Below are 20,990 nucleotides of genomic sequence, written 5' to 3' on the forward strand. Positions count from 1 at the left end.
AGGTGGAAGCCGAGCTGGAAACTTCCAGGTGTGAAAACTTCCCTGGTTTATCCCAAGTTTCTCGCTGGAAACTTCCAGGTGGGAAAACTTCCCTGGTTTATCCCAATTTTCTCGCTGGAAACTTCCAGGTGGGAAAACTTCCCTGGTTTATCCCAATTTTCTCGCTGCTGGAGGGAGGGAGGGAGGAAGGTCATTCCCTACCCTGAAATAGGGTGTTGGGAGAGGAGGGGGAAGCTGCCAAGCTGAGCACAGGGTTGAGGGCTGCCCCCATCCAGCTGGAAAAGCACAGAAAGGAGCTTTTCCATGGACAATTCCCGTGCTCCAGTGGGTTTTATGGTCCATTTCCCGGCTCCGGGAGCAGGACAAGCACCACCCCTGCACAATTCAAGGTTGGATAAAGGGTGGTGATAAAATGTTTTTTTTTTTTTTCCCTGGATCAGCAGGATGGGAGCAGCCTCCAGAACCAGGCTGCAAAAAAAAACCATTCCAGGCAGGATAACACAGCCCCAGGGGGCCATTCCCCAAACTGGGATTGATGGGAAGGCAGGGCCCAGGCACCCCTTGGAGCTGTTCCCCCTCACTTCCAGCCCTGGATCAAACCCTCTGGCTCATTCCCAGCCCCACATGGATCAAATCCCTCGCTCCCCTCACACCTCCCTGTGCAGGAACAGCTTTGTTTTCCATGGATTTCAGGAGAGGGCTGTTAACTACAGTTAACCTTGGGATCTCAGCCAGCACCACCAGAGCCACACTGACCTGCTCCAGCTTTCCTGCCTGGCTCGGAGCAAGGAGAGGTGGAGCAGAGCCCTGGGAATGCTGAGGAGCATCTGCCACCTCCATGGATCCTTGGGAGGGGCCTCATCCCTATCCCAGCCCTCGCCATTCCCTATCCAACAGCTCCCAGCACGCCTCCTCCGTCATTTCAGACCCAAAACCTTCCTCCTGGCCCAAATTTGGGAAGAGCTGCCCCTCCACCACCACGCTCAGGGTTCAAGTAACAGCAGGAGCACCATCGGGCTGTTGGGATGAATCCCACAGGGACATCAACAGCCGACCAGAAAACATGGAATTCAAGTATTGGCCCCGAAGTCCGGCTGCTCCAACGGCTCTGGAAGGTGTGGAACCACCTCATGCTCCCTCAGGAGGAGCTCTGGGGGGACACAGGGATGGGGTGGGAAGCAGGGATGGGGTGGGATGCAGGGATGGGGTGGGATGCAGGGATGGGGTGGGATGCAGGGATGGGGCACTGCAGGAAATCTCTCCTGACCCACCACGGTTGTGCATTTCCACCCCAAAACAAGCCCTGCACCCCCTCCCAGTGCCCACCCAGCACCACCCCTCCCTCCAGGTTGGCTCCTTCCCCCTTCCCAAACCCAGCCTGCACCTCTTCCATCTGGGAACAGGGAAGGAAGGAGTGGGAATGTTGTCACTGACACACTGTGGGAAGCATGAGCTTCTCCAGCTTCCCTGTTCCCTGCATCCCACCATCCCTCCCGGATCCACACACCCCAGCCATGCCATGGATCCTGCTCCAAGGGTCTCTCTTCCTGGGGAGAAGCCTGGGCACGGAGCTGGACCCTCCATTCCCAAGCCTGGCTCTTGGGAAGCTCTTCCCCTCCCACAGCCGGGGTGGAGCAGCGTCCCATGAGGTATTTCTGTGGATTTGGAAGCCAAATCCTTTCTTTCCAGAGCACGTGAGCCCTGCCAGGATCCAGGAGGGGACGGGCAGGACAGGGAGGGCAGGATCTGTAGCACCTTCGGGGGCCGGCGGGGTTTTTCCGGGCTGCCTTAAAATCCAACGCGGCCTCGTGGAATTCAAGGACAGGGATCATCCTGCAGGGAGAGCCCAAGGTCCTGGCAGCTCACAGGGCACTCACAGGGCACCCACCCCCATCCACAGGCCCTGCAGGACGGAGCAATTCCTTGGATTTAGAGCGCGGGAACTCGCTCCTTGAAACACAGGGATGAAGAGGCTCCTCCAGAATTCCCAGCATCACTCAGAACTCCAACATCCATGAAGTTCCTGCTCAGTGGCTGCAGGGGATGAAGCAGCAGACCAGGATTTGAAGGGGGGGGGTGTGTTATTTGTGCAAGAGCCACCACCTCTCCCGGCTTTGCTGTGGATCCAGGGATGTCCCAGGGAGGGAAGGGAGCTCCCAGAGGGCAGATGCTGTTCCAGAGAACCCTCAGGGAGCTGCTCCTTGCTCCCAGTCACCCCCAGTAGCTCCTCCTCGGGATCCTTCGCAGCTCCAAAGGAAGCCACTTCATTCCCAGCTTCTGGAATCAGCCAGAGAGGGGCTGGAAGTGCACATCCCATGGCTCTGCAGGAAGTACCTTTGGTCCACAGGCAGCTCCAACAGTTCCAGCTTCTCCACCTTCCTTCCACTTCCCGGGGGGTTCAGGGGGGATCTTCCAGTGTTTTCTCAGGGAATGGCCCTTCCTCAGAGGAGCAGCACCAGCCATTCCCTCGGGATCCAGGACATCCCAACAGCTCACACACTCCTCCTTCCTCAGGTCCAACCTCCCGTGGGACCATCCTGCAAATCCAGCTGCAAAGCTCAGCTTCCCAAGGCTGGGTTTGGCTCCCTCCTCCCGGATCCTGGGAAGCTGCTGAGCCACCCAGAGCTCCAAGGTTGCTCCCAGAGGTTATTCCACGGAGCTGCCGATCCTTCTGGCTCAGTTTGCCTCCAGCAGCTCCCCAAGCTGCATCCTCCCCTCTCCGTGGGGATCAAAGGACAGTCCCACCACGACGCCTTGGAGCAGACGGATCTTCCCAGAGAGTGTCCCCTCCTCCCTCCACCTCTCTCCCCACCTCCCAGTTTTCCAAGGCGGGGTCGTCACCACGCAGTCACTTCTCATGCTTTTTCGAAAACAAGAACTGAAATACATCAAAAATAAAACTTTCCCCAAACTTTGTAAATAGTGCCGTGACATTCCGTGTTCCGCCGGGAGGCTCGGCCGCCTCCGAGGCGCCTTTTCCCAGGAACCAAGGCTCTGGATTCCTGCTCTGCTGGGCTTTTCTTGGGAATCTCGGCCCCCTCTTCTCTGTACAAAAGGGCTGGAGAGCAGGAGCAGCAGCAGGGGAGTGTGGGGGGCTCCTTCCCACCACGGCCTGGCTCGGGCTGCGGGATGGCAACAACCAAATTCCTGGTGGGAAAGAGAGGGGAGAGGGATCAGCCACCAGAGTGATGGATCCGGCCCCGGGAGGGAGCACAGGCTGGGGTGGGAACAACCTGGAGGCTTGTTCCTCTTCCCAGGGAAAGCTGGGAATGGTGGAACAACAGGAAGCCTTGTTGCCCTCCCCAAGGAAAGCCTGGAATGGTAAGAGACCCCGAAACCTTGTGCCCCTTCCCAAGGAAAGCCTGGAATAGTAAGAGACCTTGAAACCTTGTGCCCCTTCCCAAGGAAAGCTGGGAATGGTAAAAAAACCATGAAGCCTTGTTCCTCTTTCCAAGGAAATCCTGGAATGATAAGAGACCCCGAAACCTTGTGCCCCTTCCCTGGAATGGTAAAAAAACCATGAAGCCTTGTTGCCCCTTTCCAAGGAAAGCTTGGGAATGGTGGAAGAACACGAAGCCTTGTTCCCCTCCCCAAGGGTAAAAGACCGTGAAACTTTGTTCCCCCTTCCCAAGGAAAGCTTGGGAATTTCAAAACATTATGAAGCCCTGTTCCCCTTTCCAAGGAAAGCCTGGGAATTGTAAAAGACTATGAACCCCTGTTCCCCTTTCCAAGGAAAGCTTGGGAATTGTAAAAGACTATGAACCCCTGTTCCCCTTTCCAAGGAAAGCTTGGGAATTGTAAACCACTATGAAGCCCTGTTCCCCTTTCCAAGGAAAGCTTGGGAATTGTAAACCACTATGAAGCCCTGTTTCCTTTCCCAAAGAAAGCTGGGAATGGTAAAGGACTACGAAGCCTTGTCCTCTTTCCCAAGGATAAAAGGCCAGGAAACCTTGTTCCCCTTCCCAAGGAAAGCCTGGGTACTGTAGAAAACCAGGAAGCCTTGCTCCCCTTTCCAGAGAAAGCTTGGGAATGGTAGAAGATCATGAAGCTTTGTTCCCCTTCCCAAGGAAAGCCTGGAATGGTAAAAGACTTGTTCCCCTCCCCAGGGAAAGCTGGGAATTGCAGAAGACCACGAAGCCTTGTTCTCCTTCCCGAGGGTAAAAGGCCGGGAAGCCTCGTTCCCCTCTCCAAGAAAAACTGGGAATGGTAAGAGACCACGACGAAGCCTTGCTTCTTCCCTCACCAGGGAAAGCCTGGGAATGGTGAAAGACCCTGGAGTGAACAGCCAGGAGGGTTCTGTGGGTTTGCAATCCCGGGGCTGGCTGCATCCAGCAGCATTCCCGTACCATCAGTGCCGGGAGCACGGGCGAGGCGGCTCCGCTACGTGGAGGATTCCGGCTCCTGGGTCTGTCTGGAGATGAGCTGGGCCTCCTTCAGGGACAGGTAAACCTCCTCCTGAGGGTCGTAGTAGTAGAACTTGCGGATGTAGGAGATCAGGGGCCTGGAACAAGGAGCGGGAAGAGCTTCAATCCCTGAGCCACCAGCACCGCTCCGACCTCCCCAGAGCCCACCCGGCTCCGTCACCGGGCTGGGGAAGGGAACACCTCACTCCCGAGGTCGGAATTACCACGTGCATCCATCCCCACATCCCATGGGACGCTCATCCTGCTGTCCCAAGGCTGGGGGGGAAGTCAATTATTCCCTGGGAGCTCGGGAATCAAAGGGATCCATCCCTGGGACTCATTTGGGCAGTGGGAGCTCAGGAATCAAAGGGATCCATCCCTGGGACTCACTGGGGTAGCAGGAGCTTGGGAATCAAAGGGATCCATCCCTGGGATTCATTTGGGCAGTGAGAGTTCAGGAATCAAAGGGATCCATCTCTGGGTCTCATCCCTGGACAGGGGGAGCTCAGGAATCAAAGGGACCCATCCCTGGGATTCATTTGGGCAGCAGGAGCTCAGGAATCAAAGGGATCCATCCCTGGGATTCATTTGGGCAGCAGGAGCTCGGGAATGAAGGGGACCCATCCCTGGGACCCATCCCTGGGCAGCAGGAGCTCGGGAATGAAAGGGATCCATCCGTGGGACTCACTTGGGCAGCGGGAGCTCGGGAATGTGGTCGATCCGGACCAGCTGCCGGATCCGAAAGCGGCAAAGGTGCTGAAGGGATTTGACATTGCTGAACCTGGAGACGGGATACAGGAGCTGGACGGGCGTTGGAGGGAGACCTTTGGGGGGAAAAAAGCCAATATTGGAGATGAGGAAGTGCTCCTGATCCCGGAGGGAAAAGCTGAGCTCTCCTCAAGCCCGGGTTCCACACGGTATCGTGGGATCATGGGATGGTTTGGGTGGGAAGGGACCTTAAAGCTCATCCAGTGCCACCCCCTGCCACAGGCAGGGACACCTTCCACTATTCCAGGTTGCTCCAACCTGGCCTTGGACACTCCCAGGGATGGGGCAGCCACAGCTTTTCTGTGCCAGGCCCTCCCCACCCTCCCAGGGAGGAATTTCATCCCAATATCCCACCTAACCCTGCCCTCTGGCAGTTTAAAACCATTCCCCCTCGTCCTGTCACTCTCTGCCTGCAGAAGAAGTCCCCCCCACCCTCCTTTTTATAAGCCCCAGGATTTTCCCTTCCTCTCCCACTGGATTTTTTTGGCTGACAGGACAGAGAGTAGCAAAACCCAGGGAAACAATAAATCCAGGTCCAGTTGCCCAGCCAGATTTCCCAGGATGGGGACAGGAGCCCTCCAGGAGTTTGATGGATGGGGAACCAAGCTCTGCAACCAAACGTGCTCCAACAGAGCCACAACATTCCCTCCTGGATTGCAAGCCCCTGCCTGTGGATGGGCCCTCCAGGGACTCCAAATCCATGGAATCATCACCTGAGGCTCCCTCTGAGCTCACACCTGGAATCCCTCCCACATCCCTCCCCTCCACAGCCCCGGGTGGGTCCCAGCCAAGGGAAAACAGGGAAGCCACAAAGCATGGGGTGGTTTGAGACAGGGGGAGAGGGAAGGAAGGGGGGTTTTAGCAGCCAAATAATTGCTTGTTGAGGGAGCAGCTTCCAGGCTTGGGCTTTTGCCAGTGGGAGGTGGGATCATGATCCCAAACTCCTGGGGAGGAAGGTTTGGGAAGTCTCCTCACCCTCAGGAGTAGAGGGTGTGCAAGGACAGGGAGCAGGACACTGAGCACAGCCCAAGGTCACACCAAACCCACTCTGTGGGACAGGGGAGCAGCTGATCCCGGAGCAAAGCCCCTCCCTGGGCTCACCTGGGACCCTGGAGCGCAGGAAGTAGAGGAACTTCCCGTTTTTGGAGTGCATGATGGCCCTCTTGATGAACTCCACCACCGACTGGCAGCGGTCCTCGAACTTGGGGTGGCACCACAGGCTGAAGGTCCCTGTGAGAGAGCAGAGCAGGTGGCACGTCATGGCAGCACCAGGGGCAAGAGGGGACATTTAGGGACATTCAGGGACATTTAGGGATGGATCTGACGCTCCCAAAATCCAGGTGAACACCCCAGGCTGACTCCTCAGAGCTGGGGTGGGGCACTAAGAGGGAACACCGGTGGCACCAGCGTGTTGTTCCACTGGGACCAGAGCTCTCCAGGAGCTGGGGATGCACAGAGAGGTGGGACAGAGTGACCACTGGCACCCAGAGGTGGCCACAAGCCACCCCTGCCTGAACTTGTGAACAGCTGCAACTGCTGGGTCTGGAACTTCAACCAAAATACACTTTAATTTGCAGAAGTCCCTGTTCCTCTGCAGGACCATGGGATCATGGGATGGTTTGGGTGGGAAGGGACCTTAAAGCTCATCCAGTCCCACCCCCTGCCATAGGCAGGGACACCTTCCACTGTCCCAGGTTGCTCCAACCTGGCCTTGGACACTTCCAGGGATGGGGCAGCAGCATCCCACCCCCAGCATTCCCAAAGGAAGCGCTTGGAGGTTTTTAAACAGACACCTAGGAGCTGCTGTCCCCTTTTCCCAGCCCTGTGGCTGCCAGGGATCATGTTCCACAGCTCCCTGTCCCTGCCAGCTGCTCCCAACACCTTAATTAAAGGGACTGTTAAGTAGGAGCAGGGTCACAGCACAGGCCACGGGTGTCCCTGTGCTGTCCCTGTCCCTGTCACCCGACACGACGCCCGCCCCAGGGTGAAACTGGAGATGGGGACACAGGGCCAGCAGCCCCCAGGCAGGTCCCAGAGCTCCAAAGGGGGTTAAACCTCCAGTCAGACCAGCCAAACAACCCCTGGGCTGCACAGACACCCCCTCCCTGCACCAAAACCTCGGAGTCAGGGAACAGCTCAGGTTAAAAAAGGTCTCCGAGATCGAGTCCAAACGTTGTCCCACGTCAGCACTGAAACCCTGTCCCCAAGTGCCACATCCACGTGGTTTCTGAGCACTTCCAGGGCTGGTGACTCCACCACTGCCCTGGGCAGCCTGGGCCAGGGCCTGACCACACTTCCCACGAATAAGCTTTTCCTGATTTAGGAGAAGGAGTTCCCTCAGGTCCCAGCCCTGAACTGAGATGTCAGAGAGCAGCAGGAGAAGTTTCCTCCCAAGCTCAGTTATGGAAAAGCCTCAAACTCCTCCAGCTGTGAGAGCCTCTCCCGCTTTCCATAAGGATAAGGTGAAAATCCTTCCCTCTTGGCAGCAGCCAGAGACAGGGAGCTGGCTCTGGACAGGCTGGAATTAATGTTGGGACATCTTCCCATCAAGAGGGGCTCAGCACCCACAGTGCTGATGTGGTGCATCACATCCCAGTGCCACAGGATCCCAAAAACCCTGCTGCCAGCATTTCTTTGGTTCCAGTTTTCCAGAGCGTGGCCTGAGGAACTCTTGATTCCCAGTTTTTCAGAGTGATGGGGAGTCGCTCCTTGAGGCAAAAGAAAGAAGCTCAAACACCTTTTATTACCCCAAAGGCCACAAAAACGCTCTTAAAATGAACAGGAAGGAGCTGGACAGGCTTTTACATCAAATAATTGGGATTTGCTGAAGCCTAAAGGCTTTGGGGCCTGGATGCTGCTGGGGGAAAGCAATGACACAAAATCAGAAAAAACCTTAAAATTGGGCTAAAAAAAAAACAAACCCAGTCTAACTTAAACCCAGGAAAAGCTTAAGATTAGGCTACAAAAAACCCCAGTCTAACTTAAACCCAGGAAAAGCTTAAGATTAGGCTACAAAAAAACCCAGTCTAACTTAAACCCAGGGAAAGCTTCAAATTAGGCTACAAAAAAACCCCAAAAACCTGACTTAAAACCAGGAGCTCAACACAGGAGTGAGGACACGCTGGGGCTGCTGCTCCCCCTCTCCTGCCAGCTCTGCTCTGGGGGTGCTGGGCCCCCCCTTCCTCACCTCTGTAGTGCTCCATCCTGGTGTGGTGGGTGATGCCCTGGGACCTGAAGCTCAGGCTCAGGATGTACCGGGGGTCGGAGCTGTCCCGCACCAGGAAGGACCCGTCGGGTTTCCCCTTCAGCTTCATCTCGGCGTCCTCCCAGTTCATGGGGCCCCAGTACCACCCACACTGGGGAGAGAGGCAGGCAGAGGGTCAGGGCACGGCAACCAGGGCGATTTGGCAGCAGCCAAACACGGCACAACCTGCTCCTGCTGCCGCGTTCCCAGATGGAAGTGGCTTCGTCTCCCCCCCGGGAGCGCGGATGGTCGGGGTGGGGAGGGCACCACCCCATCCCTCACCACCCCAAAGGTGGGGAGAGGACAGGGGAGACCACGACACCCCCTCCATGCACAGCAAAATGCTCTCCTGGGCTCAAAGAACCGCGGGATAATTTAAGCTGGAAAAGACCTCTGGGATCGCCGAGTCCAACCCTTCCCCCAGCACCGCCCAGGCCACCCCCAAACCCACGGTCCCAAGTGCTCCACGTGGGTTTTTAAGCCCCTCCAGGGAGGGCAAATCCACCACTGCCCTGAGCAGCCTGTTCCAGTGCCTGTTCCACCCTATCCCACCTAAATCCCTCCTGCTGCAACTTCAGGATGCTTCCTCTTGTCCCTGGAGAACGGATCAACCCCCTCGCCGGGGGAAAGGCAGGAGAGGTTTTTCCCACCCCCACCCTAATCCTGTGCTCCCAAGTCCACAAAGGGGATGATCAACTCCCCCAAAATCAAACCCTGAAGGTGCAATTTTTCCCTCCCCCCGTCCCAGGAGCCCCTTTACCTTCTCCAGCTCCCTCAGGCTGGCGGCGAAGCTGCTGGAATCGGGTCGGGAGAGGGGACACTGCAGGTGTGGGATGGGCTGGGCCATCCCCCCCTCCGGAGGCCGCACCGGGACAATCCTGGGAAAGGCGTCTGCACAGGGAAAAACAAGCCAGGGCCACCATCAGCCACGGGGAGACCCCCCAGGGAGGGTGATCCCAGTGATCCCAGCCCCTGGCACGGCTCCGGAGCTCAGGGAAGGAGGAGGACCCAGAGAAGGACAAAATCCTCGTGAAGGACACGGTGGGAATCCTTCCCTGTGCCTTCACCTGCTCTTCCTTACTCTGGCACGGAGGGAAAGAGTGGGAGGAGTGGGAGGGATGGACACAGACATCCTGGAAAAGGGGCAGGAAAAGCCCTCTGGGTGCCGAGGAAAGCGAAAGAAAAAGGGGGAATTAGCTCAGGAAAACTCCAGGGGGTGTGTCCCAGGCTGGGGTTCCTGCCTGGAATTCTGCTCCCATGGCACTGCTGATCCTGGTTATCAGGGTGGGATGGACCCCACTGAGGGTAAAGCTCAATCCTGAGCTCCAGGAAAACCACGGAGGGCAACAGGAGCCACGGGAGCAGAGCCTGGACAGGGCAGTGCCTGCAGCACCACGTGTCCCTGAGCAGCCAAGGCAGCACCAGAGATGGAAAAAGCCTCGAAGCTGAGCGAGAACAACCCCCCCCCAAAGTGCAGATTCCTGAAGGGAAAAGCCAGAGCCTCGGGAAAGCTCCGCCTGACCTGGGGCGTGGGGCGGAGGAGGCGGAGGCAGAGGGAAAGACTGCAGGGAAGAGCCCATTGGACCCACTAGGACAGATGGAGGCAGCGTCCCACTGATATCATCTAGGAGAGAACAGAGGCAAGAGAGGGTCAGAGAACAGGAGAGAGACAGAGCAAGTGCCCGACAGAACCGAGCCAGGAATCCAGCACTGCCCGGAGGAGGGAGGAGGGAGCTTCCCCCTGGCAGCTCCTCATCCCCCTCTGGCTTCTCGAGGCCCTGCACACACACACACGTTCCCAGAGGAGAGGAATCCCTCTTCCAGCACGGGAAAAAGAGGCAATTCCAGGAGATCTCAGCCCCAGCACACGGGGCAGCTGCTGAGCTCACCCATCCCAGGCTGCTCCTGCTCCGAGGAAGCATCCCAGGAGCCTCCACTTCCACCAGCTGGATCCCATGGAAAAGATCCCTCCAGCCTCACTGGATCCCACAGAAGGGATCCCTCCAGCCCCACTGGATCCATCCAGCCTCACTGGATCCCACAGGAGGGATCCATCCAGCCTCCCTGGATCTCACAGAAGGGATCCCTCCAGCCTCACTGGATCTCACAGAAGGGATTCCTCCAGCCTCAATGGATCCCTCCAGCCTCCCTGGATCTCATCAAGGGATCCCTCCAGCCTCCCTGGATCCCATGGAAGGGATCCCTCCAATCTCACTGGATCCCACAGAAGGGATCCCTCCAGCCTCCCTGGATCCCACAGAAGGGATCCCTCCAGCCTCCCTGGATCCCACAGAAGGGATCCCTCCAGCCTCCCTGGATCCCACAGGAGGGATCCATCCAGCCTCCCTGGATCCCACAGGAGGGATCCATCCAGCCTCCCTGGATCCCACGGAAGGGATCCCTCCAATCTCACTGGATCCCACAGAAGGGATCCCTCCAGCCTCCCCGGGTGATGGGCAGGGAGGGGAAACATTCCCAAAGGCAGCAGAAATGCTCCAGAACCCTCCCCTCCCCTCCTGCCTGATCCCAGGGGAATCTGAAGCTTCCCAGGAATCCCCTGCCAAGGGAAGGGGCGAGCGGGTGTGGTGCAGGGTCAGGGGGCCCCGAGGGTGTCCCCCCATGGATCCCACATTCCCAGCCCCCCCAGGGATGGTACCGAGCAGGCTGAGGCTCCTCCGGGGGGGAGGGGGAGGAGTCGGAGGGTGGGGGGAGCTCAGTCCTCGCTGGGAGATGTCCACGTCCACCAGTGACACCGTCTCACCTGCAGGGGGGTGGAGAACACCCTGTCAGAGCTGGGGGAGAAGGGGAAGGGGCAGGAACCTCCGCAGGGTTTGGGAAATTATCCCGTCAGTTGTTTCTGAACCCAATTTCCCCCCCGATGTCGCACTCTGGAGACACCAATCGCCACCCGAATTTGGGGCCCTCAAGCCCCTACCCCCCCAAGATCCCCCATATTAGGGTCCCCTGGACAACCAAGACCCCCCAAATTTGGGTCCCTCAAGCCTCTACCTCCCCAAGACCCACAAATTTGGGTCCCCTGGACAACCAAGACCCCCCAGATTTGGGTCCTTCAAGCCCCTCCACCCCGAGACCCCCCAAATTTGGGGTCTCTCAAGCCCCTACCCCCCCAAGATCCCCCAAATTTGGGTCCCCTGGACAACCAAGACCCCCCAAATTTGGGTCACTCAAGCCCTTCCCCCCAAGACCCCCCAAATTTGGGGTCTCTCAAGCCCCTCCCCTTCTGAGACCCTCAAATTTGGGGTCTCTCAGGCCCCTCTCCCCCTCCAAGACCCCCAAATTTGGGTCCCCTGGACAACCAAGACCCCCCAAATTTGGGTCCCTCAAGCCCCTCCCCCTCCAAGATCCCCCAAATTTGGGGTCCCTAAAGGCCCCTCCCCCTCTGAGACCCTCCAATTTGGGTCCCTCAAGGCCCTCCCCCCCCAAAACCCCCCAAATTTTGGTCCCTAAAGGCCCCTCTCCCCCTCCAAGACCCCCAAATTTGGGTCCCCTGGACAACCAAGACCCCCCAAATTTGAGTCCCTCAAGCCCCTCCCCCCCAGAAACCCCCTAAATCTGGGTCTCTCAAGCCCCTTCCCCCAAGACCCCACCCCTTCCCAAAAATCAGGCTGAAGGACTGACACTGTTCCTGTGCCTGAACCTCCTCCAAGCCCAGCACCAGGAGGCTCCAAGAGGCTTTTCCAGCAGGGAATTCCCATAAAATCAGAGCTGTGTGACACTGGGGACACGATCCCACAGCCAGGGTGGCACCTGCTGCCACAGGATTCCTGTCACACCCCTCTGGGTTTGCCTCCAACGACCAAACAAAAACACCTTCTGCCCCAAAGGCCACAAAAACCCTCCTAAAAATTAATAAGAAGGCGCTGGACAGGCTTTGAAATTAAATGCATTTTAAATTAAAGTGGGATTCCCCAAAGCTTAAAGGCTCTGGAGCCGGGGGAAAGTAATGACACAGAGGCTCTGAAAAGCAGAGGAGCTCTTAAAACCAACCTAACTTAAACCAGGGAAAGCTGAAAATTAGGCTAAAACCAACCCAACTTTAACCAGGGAAAGTTGAATTATAGGCTGAAACCAACCTAAGTTAAAGCAGGGAAAGCTGAAAATTAGGCTGAAACCAACCTAACTTAAACCAGGGAAAGTTGAATTATAGGCTGAAACCAACCCAACTTTAACCAGGGAAAGTTGAATTATAGGCTGAAACCAACCTAACTTAAACCAGGGAAAGCTGAAAATCAGGCTGAAACCAACCTAACTTAAACCAGGGAAAGTTGAAAATTAAGCTAAAACCAACCTAACTTAAAGCAGGGAAAGTTAAAAATGAGGCTGAAATCATGGAGAGGGATGAAAACACCAAACCAAATCAAGATCTCAACACCAGGACCTTAAATCCCAAAGGAAAAACACCAGCCATGGTGGGTTTCCCCCCCCCCCCCCCCCAAAAAAGAAAACCCCTCAGTCCAGCCAGGCTCTGGTGAACCCCCAACACCAAACCAGAGGATCCTGAAGAGCTGAAACGTGGCCTCGAGGACGAGGAGCTGCCTCAGATCTGAATTCCTGTGTGGGCAGGAGCTGCCCTCCTGCATCTCCCACCCCCTGGGCAGGTGGATCCACCTGCACCCCACACACAGGGCTGCTTTGACTCAGCTTCCTTCTGCTTTTTGGGAGCCCTGGCTGTTAATGAGGCACGTTCAGAGGGTGTTTAGGGTGGTTATTATACCCCAGCCCCGGGGGATTGCTGGGGTGGGGCACACGTGGCCCCACACCCTAAAAATGAAGTGGTTGGGCTGCATTCAGCTCATGCAAACACCACCAAAGGCACCCAGGCCGAGAGGAGCTGCACTAATTCAGCTTTTAAGCCCTTCCCAAGGCAGTGGGAGAGAGCAAGAAATGCTTCCCATGGACCAAATCTGCTTCCCAGCTCCAGCCTCCCCCCAAAAAACCTATTCCACACTCCTCCTCCTCCTCCTTCTCCTCCTCCTCCTCTCCTCATGTTCTGCAAGATCCCAGTTCCATGCACACACACAAATCTGGGAAATGCCTGGAGCTCCAGAAAAATCAGGATTTTAGGGTCACCAACTCACAGAGGCAGAGTTCCCAGGTTGGGAAAAGCAAGGAGAGCCTTCCCAAAGGCTTCATTTACTTCCCAAAGTAAATGATCAGGAAGCTCACACAATTTGCTGGGCCAGACATTTGAATTCTGCTCCACTTTGCTGGTGGCAGGGTCAGAAAAATCCCCCTAAAACCTTGAGCAAAGCAGGAGCTCAGTGGGGTGAGGCTGGAGGAGCCACTGCAAACCAGAGCAATTAAAAATCCAGATATTCACTTTGGAGACACTCCCGTGGGCTTTTTGGGCAGGAAACAACTCCCAGGGAAGGGCACTGCCACTGTTCCACTGACTGGGAAAAACTTGACACAGGTCACTTCAAAAACAGGATAAAACTAATAATTAATGGCTAAAATTTTAGGCTAAATTTTAGCCTAAAACAGGATAAACTAATAACTAATGAAATTTGAAATTCCACTGACTGGGAAAAAATTGACACAAGTCACTTCAAAAAATAACAGGATGAACTAATAATTAATGAAATTTTAAATTCCACTGACTGCCAAAAATTGACACGAGTCACTTAAAAAATAGTTAATGGGATAAACTAACAATTAATGAAATTTAAAGGCAAAGCTCAGGTCATCTCCAGGTTTTCCTCTGCAGGTTCTGGTGAGGAAAAGCAGCTCCACACACACACAGAATTATGGGTTTTGGGGTTTTTTTCCCCTCAGAACTTCCCCAGGCAGCTTTTTTTTTTTTTTTTTTTTGCTTTCACCAGCCTTAATTTGCTTAATAAATTTGCATGTGACACGGAGGAATCCGCTGCAGCCACGTGAGAGGCACCAGATGAAGGGATGTGGGACTGGGGAAGGGACCAGGCACCACCACAGCTGAATTACCCCTGGGTGATTCTGCTCCAAGGAGCCCCAGGGGCAGCTCAGAACCTTCCAGGCACTGCTTCCAGGGAAACCACACCAATGCTCTGCCTCCAAGGTCACCTCTCCGAAATTCCGACTGGTTTTCACTGAGATTCATCAGAACTCTCCAAAAAAAAAGAAAAAAAAAAACAAAAAACAAAAAAAAGGGCTTCTCCCCCTTCAGGAATCCAACCCATGCACTGAGCTCTGCTGTCCAACACTTTTCCCAGCAGGAAAAGAGGATTCCAGACCAACCCTCCAGCTCCTCTCAGTGCCCAGACACGTCCTGGTCCCTCTGCTCTGCAACGAGACCCTCAGCATGGATTTATTTTGAGTCTGACCTTCCTCCCAGGCCACCTCCCTCCACACAGCTGTCAAAAACTCATTTGTGACCTTCAGTTCCGAGTCCTGAGGTGGGATTTTCCCGAGTTCCTCGGGGATTCTCTCCCCAAGCCCTCTGTGGCCAGGACTGTTTTGACTGAGAGGTTTTGTTTTTTTCAGCTCCAGAGCTCCCAAGGCACCAGCAGAGCAGGATTTCCCCCCTCACCATCCCTCAAACCAGCCAACTTCCCCCCAGGCAGCAGAAAGGGGAAGGTCACAAACCAGCAGGACACAGGGAAAGGGGGGAGAACGTGCAGGAGGAGGTGGTGGAGATCCCCAAAAAGGTTTTGATTCCCAAAACCGTCACGGAGGAGAGGGGCTGACCTTGGTGTGAGGCCCAGGTGGGAAGCAGGGCTTGGTCTCAGAGCCCTCTCCTCCCTCTCAGAGCCCTCTCCTCCCTCTCAGAGCCCTCTCCTCCCTCTCAGAGCCCTCTCCTCCCTCTCAGAGCCCTCTCCTCCCTCTCAGAGCCCTCTCCTCCCTCTCAGAGCCCTCTCCTCCCTCTCAGAGCCCTCTCCTCCCTCTCAGAGCCCTCTCCTCCCTCTCAGAGCCCTCTCCTCCCTCTCAGAGCCCTCTCCTCCCTCTCAGAGCCCTCTCCTCCCTCTCAGAGCCCTCTCCTCCCTCTCAGACCCTTCTCCTCCCTCTCAGACCCTTCTCCTCCCTCTCAGACCCTTCTCCTCCCTCTCAGACCCTTCTCCTCCCTCTCAGACCCCTCTCTTCCCTCTCAGACCCCTCTCTTCCCTCTCAGACCCCTCTCTTCCCTCTCAGACCCCTCTCTTTGGGCTCAGACCCCTCTCTTTGGGCTCAGAGCCCTCTCTTTGGGCTCAGAGCCCTCTCTTTGGGCTCAGACCCCTCTCTTTGGGCTCAGACCCTTCTCTTTGGGCTCAGACCCTTCCCCTCGGTCTTAGACCCTTCTTTTTGGGTCTAAGGCCAAGCAGGCCAGAGGGACACCACAGAGATCCTGGTTTGGGATCTCGTGGAATCAACATTCCTGACACTCAGCACATTTCACAGCAAAAAAAAGAAACCCCAAGCTGGAATGAACCTCCCAACTCCTCACCTGTGAAGAGGGGGCTGAACACAACCGGGGAAAAGGCACTTTGAGTTCTTGTCAGTCTGTGTTTCCTGTGGGGAACAAGAAAAAAAACGGGGTGAGCAGAGATGAGGGGCAGAAGAAAACACCCTTTGTTTGCCCTCCTCAGCCCAGGAGGGACCTTGTCCTGTCCCTCCTTCCCAGCAGCTCCATCCAGCCCAACCCCACTCCCAGAGCAGGGCTTTGGCCTAAGTAGGGCAGGCCCAGGAGAGCTGGGGCTCCGTCCTGCCACGAAGCAAATCCCTGAGTAGGTAATTAATGGAGCCTTTGGAAAGAAAAGCCCAAGCAAGTCCAGCAGCCAGAGCCAAGGAGCTGTTTCACAACAGACCTCACGCTGCTGGCCTGGCTTGGGCATTGCCAAATTCCTTGGACAAACAGGTTGGGGCCCTGAGCAATCCAGGGCTGTGCCTTTGGAGGACACCAGCTCCCCAAAATGCAGGGGGAGGGAAGGGCAGCTAAACCCAGAGATCCCAAAAGAGATGGAAACAGCTAAAAACACCCCTCTGGTGACTGCCAGGGATACCAGCAATCCCGTGAAGTCGCTTCCCAGCTGGTTTTATATCAATGCTGTGCTCTCCCCACTCCTTCCAGCACCTTTCCTGCTAAATTTTAAAGGGATCTACCCACATCCAGGCAGAGAAAACACTGAGGCACAGAGCATGGAGCTCCCACAGCGTGAATCCAGGGCTGGGGTGAGCAAACTTCTCTTCTTTGTGCCCAGACACATCGCTTTTATTCACACTTTTAATGTTATCTGCTCACCAATAAAAACACTGAGAGCTCTCACCATTATCCTGGCAGAGCTGAGTTAATGGTTGGACTCAATGAACCAGAAAGTCTTTTCCAACCTAAATGATTCCAGGATTCTCTATAAAACCCCATTGAAACGTGTGGAAGTGGTTTGATTTCGAGCCTCTCACACCTATTTGAGGTTGGGTTGTTTTGAGGGTTTTTCTTCCCCCTCTCAATTCACCAATTATCATCCACACCCAAAATTACACTCCTGGACTAATACCAACCAACCTTAACATGCAGTGACAGCTCTGCTCCCACCCACCAAGGCAGCCAGAAAGGAGCATTTTCCTGTCACCAAAACAGCTCCATTTCATGCCAAGATTTCACAGCCTCGATTTCCCAGATTTCCCATTTCATCAGCAACAGGGAGAGAGCAAGAAACGGTTCCCATGCACCAAATCTTCCGCTTCCCAACTCCAGTCTCCCCCCAAAAAACCTATTCCATGCTCCTCTTACTCCTTATTCCACACTCCTCTTACTCCTCACGTTCTGCTGGATCCCAATCCCACGCACACAAATCTGGGAAATGCCTGGAGCTCCAGAAAAATCAGGATTTTAGGGTCACCAACACAACCAGCTGATAAATTCGGGTACCAACCTGGCAAGTGAGTGGTGGCAGCTGCCTGAGCTTGTGCCCAACTTTGCCCCCTTTCCCTCCAACCTCCTCTGCTGCCCAAATTCCTCCCCAAAACAGGCAGTTTTGCTATTTTAGCCTTTAAATCCCAACTCCCAGGCCCTGGGTGAGGAGCCACGTGTTGGTATCTCCCGTCCATATTTAGTTTCTTGCAGGTCAGCAGAGCCCAGCTGTTGATTTTGGGTAACAGGGCTGGTTTTCTTCCAAACTGCTGCTCCAGGTGAGGGGGGAAGAGCTGCACCCAGCTGGCTCCAGGGCTGGTAGCACCATGGGAAGGTGGGCAGGAATCCTGCTTATCCGACTCCAAACAGCAGGAATTCTGCCTCTTGGGGATGTTTAAAAATTTTAAAAAAAAAACAAACAGCCACAGACCAAGGGAGCAGCTTCAGCTCCATTGTCAGGGACAAGAGTTTGGGAACAAGCAGAGGCAGGAGTCGACCCAAAAGTTATATCCATAGGAACCACCAAATCCATTGGCTCATGGTGAGCACCAGACCCATCCCATATCCATGGGGGCCTCAGGTCAGGAAGCAACAACCTCCAGCTCTCAGCAGAACCCAGGGAAGGTCCTGGCTCGTCCTTGTCCCACCAGCAGGGGAGCAAAAGCATCGTTAATAACTGCCCTCATCATCAGGATGGGATTCCTGGAATTGGGAGGAGCAGAGTCCTCTCTGAACCACAAGAGTTGCTGCATCAGGCACCTTGAAGTAACCTCTGCTAAAAAATGTCTAATTAGTGCAAGGAGCTGCACGAGAAGTGACCAGTAAAGTGACCACTGAAGTGATCATCCAGCTCCCTGACCAAGAGAAGATCCAGGCAGCAATTCCCAGGTGTTTCTCTGCTCCCCAGCCCTCCCTCCCAGCTCTCCACCACCTGATCCCAGCCCTGGGAGGTCCCAGGACTCCTCCAATTAACCACAAGCCCATTAGCAAACATTATGTCATTACAGGCACCTCGTTTGGGGCCCGTTTAGTCCTTTGCGGGGGAACTGTCTAAAGCTGCTCCAACGCCCCACGTGCCAAGGGAGGCTCCTCAGGGGCACAGGAGCTCCAGAAAGGACTCAACCCCTGCCCAGCTGCAGGGCTGGGAGCTGCCACCTCCCAAACCATCCTCTGCTTCAAAGGGGAGCTCGTTCCGAGGTAATTTGGGCCTGCCCTGGCTGCCTGCAGGGCTCTGTCACCACCACCCCAGGTCGGCACCTCCAGCCTGGAGAAAAGCTTCCTGCTCATCCCCCCAGCAGGTCCTTGGCTGCAGGAGGAGGGAACACACCCCAAAATCCCCACGGCAGGATAATGAACCCTGCAGGGAAAGGGCTGTGCTGCAACACTGAGTCCATCCAGTCATCCCGTGCTGCTCCCAGGCTGCTGCCCAGACCCAGGGAGGCTCTCCCGGCCTCCTCCGTGAGGGATTTGGGTTCTGCTGCTGGGAATGTGATGGAAAGTGGTTTCTGGACAATGCAATGGGTACAGAGCAGCTCTGTGCCCTCCACAGCTGGTACCAAACAGCTGGAACACGAGGCTGATGGAACAGGGATGAGGAATGGGGGGACACGTGGGGGGCCCACAGTAGATCCCAGGATTTGCCCCTCCATCCCAGCCAACCTCTGGCTGCCCATTATTCCTCCTGCCACGTCCTGCATGGAGCACCAGGAGGGAGAGCAGAGCCCCCAGGGCAGCACCCACCACCCCAGAGGCCACCAGAGCCTCAGGAAATGACCCTGCAGGACGTGGGAAGTGAGAGGGAACTCCAGTCCCTTGGATCCAGCACGGTCCCACCAGAGGGGAGAGTGCTTTCCCTGCACCTGCAGCATCCCGGGGCTCCAGTGGCTCCCACAAGCCACCCATCACCTCATCAGTCATGGAATAATGAAGGTTGGAAAAGCCCTCCAAGATCAGCAAGTCCAACCTTTGACCAAATCCCACCGTGGCCACTAAACCGTGTCCCCAAGTGCCACATCCACGTGTTTTTTGAACACTTCTATGGATGGTGATTCCACCACTTCCATGGGCAGCCTGTTCCAGCGCCTGACGACCCTTTCCATGAAGAAATTTTCCCTAATATTCAAACTGAACCTCCCTTGGCACAACTTGAGGCTGTTTCTTCTTGTCCTGTCCCTTGTTCCCTGGGAGCAGAGCCTGATCCCCCTCCGGCTCCCCCCTCCTGTCAGGGAGTTGCAGAGCCAGAAGGTCCCCCCTGAGCCTCCTTTTCTCCAGGCTGAGTCCCCTCAGCTCCCTCAGCTGCTCCTCACAGGACTGATGCTCCAAGCCCTGCTGCTGGTCCTGCTCCCAGATGTTTCTCCACCATATCCCCACTGCAGACGCAAGGCTGGAGCAGCGTGTCCCTGCCCCACCAGCCTCTCCAGGGCTCCGGCCGTGCTCGTGTGAGCACCGAGGCCTCGGCGCTTCCCTGAGAGGCCGGATCCCCGCTCGGAGCCGGTGTTTTGTGTCACCCTCCAGCGAGGCATCACAGCACCGGCTCCCCACAGGAGCACCCCCATCCCACCCCCCCAGCCCTCCGCACCCGCGCCCCCCGTACCTGCCCGTCTCCTGCTCCCGTCCGCGGGCCCCGCACACGTCGGTGAGGCTCCCGGCCGAGGTGGCGGCGGCGCCGGCGGCATCCCCGGCGGCCGAGCCCCCGCTGCAGCTCTTGGTGCGGAAGAGGCGGCTGAGGCGGATCCTGAGCGAGCCCTTCCTGCCGCCGGGGCCGGTCCCGGTGCCCGCGGGGGCTGCGGGCGGCGGCGCGGGGCCGGGGGCTGCTCTGCGGGCGGCCCCGCGCCCGGGGGACCCCGGCTCGTCCTCGGAGCCGCTGCCCGCCTCGTCGGGCTCCAGCGCCTCCAGCACCAGCAGCGCATCGCTCGTCTCCTCCGCGGCGGGCGGCCCCAGGCACGGGCAGGGGGGTCCCGCCGCCGCCGCCGCCGCCCCCTTCGCCCCCAGCCCCGGCGGCGGCCGCAGCCCCAGCGCCGCCAGCTGCAGCTCCAGCCCCCCCTGCGCCGCCCCCCAGCCCGACACCGCCACCGCCGCCGCCGCCTTGGGCTCCAGCGCGCAGCGGTGCCGCGGGCACAGCTCGGCCCCGCCGCCCCCGGGGACCCCCCCTGCCCCTGCCATCGCCGCCGCCGCGGGGCCGCCGTCCTCGCCGGGCCGCCCCTCGGCCGCCGCGTTGCGGAAAACCATCAGCTGCGGCCGCGGCCCGCCGGGCACCGACAGCCGCCCGCCCGCGCCGGGCACCGCGCCCGCCGCGCCGGCACCGGCACCGGCACCGCCCGCCGCGCCCGCCTCCGGCCCGGGGCCATAGCCCAGCAGCCGGCTGAGCACCCGGTACGAGGCCGCGGCCGCCGCCGCCGCCGCATCCCCGTCGCGCTGCATGGCTACGGCCGCCGCATGGCCCGCGGGCACCGGGACATGCACCGGCACCGGCCGCGGCCGCCGCCGCCGCCCTCGCACGGCCGCGGACCCCCCCCCGGCCCGGCCCGGCCCGGCCCGCCCCGCGCCGCCGCCGCCGCTCCCGCTCCGCCCCCGCGCTTCCGCCGCTGGCCGCGCCCCCCCGGCCCCGGTCCCGCCTCTCCCGGTGGCCGTGGTCACGCCCCGGTGTGTGGATGTTGTCCGTCCCCGGTCCGGAGCCCCCCGTGCGCACGTGGAGGGGCCGCGGGGATGCGGTGGGAGCGCCGGGATGCGCTCCGAGCATCGGGATGCGCTC

At 57.4% G+C, this 20,990-nt stretch overlaps 1 protein-coding gene across 1 annotated transcript; it reads right to left on the reverse strand.

The window, feature by feature from the left end:
* Positions 1-429: 429 nt before the first annotated feature.
* Positions 430-20,659, reverse strand: SOCS7 (suppressor of cytokine signaling 7). Its single transcript, XM_032711056.1, has 11 exons — positions 20,548-20,659; positions 19,833-20,040; positions 15,836-15,900; positions 11,072-11,176; positions 9,938-10,039; positions 9,176-9,306; positions 8,359-8,527; positions 6,273-6,401; positions 5,092-5,227; positions 4,347-4,501; positions 430-3,147 (listed from the first exon to the last, which is right to left on the reverse strand). Exons 1-10 carry the CDS (start codon positions 20,657-20,659, stop codon positions 4,381-4,383), a joined length of 1,278 nt encoding a protein of 425 aa, XP_032566947.1. The 3' UTR covers positions 430-3,147; positions 4,347-4,380.
* Between the last annotated feature and the right edge of the window lie 331 nt (positions 20,660-20,990).

This window comes from Chiroxiphia lanceolata, chromosome 26 (assembly GCF_009829145.1).
Source record: "Chiroxiphia lanceolata isolate bChiLan1 chromosome 26, bChiLan1.pri, whole genome shotgun sequence".
Taxonomy (NCBI): domain Eukaryota; kingdom Metazoa; phylum Chordata; class Aves; order Passeriformes; family Pipridae; genus Chiroxiphia; species Chiroxiphia lanceolata.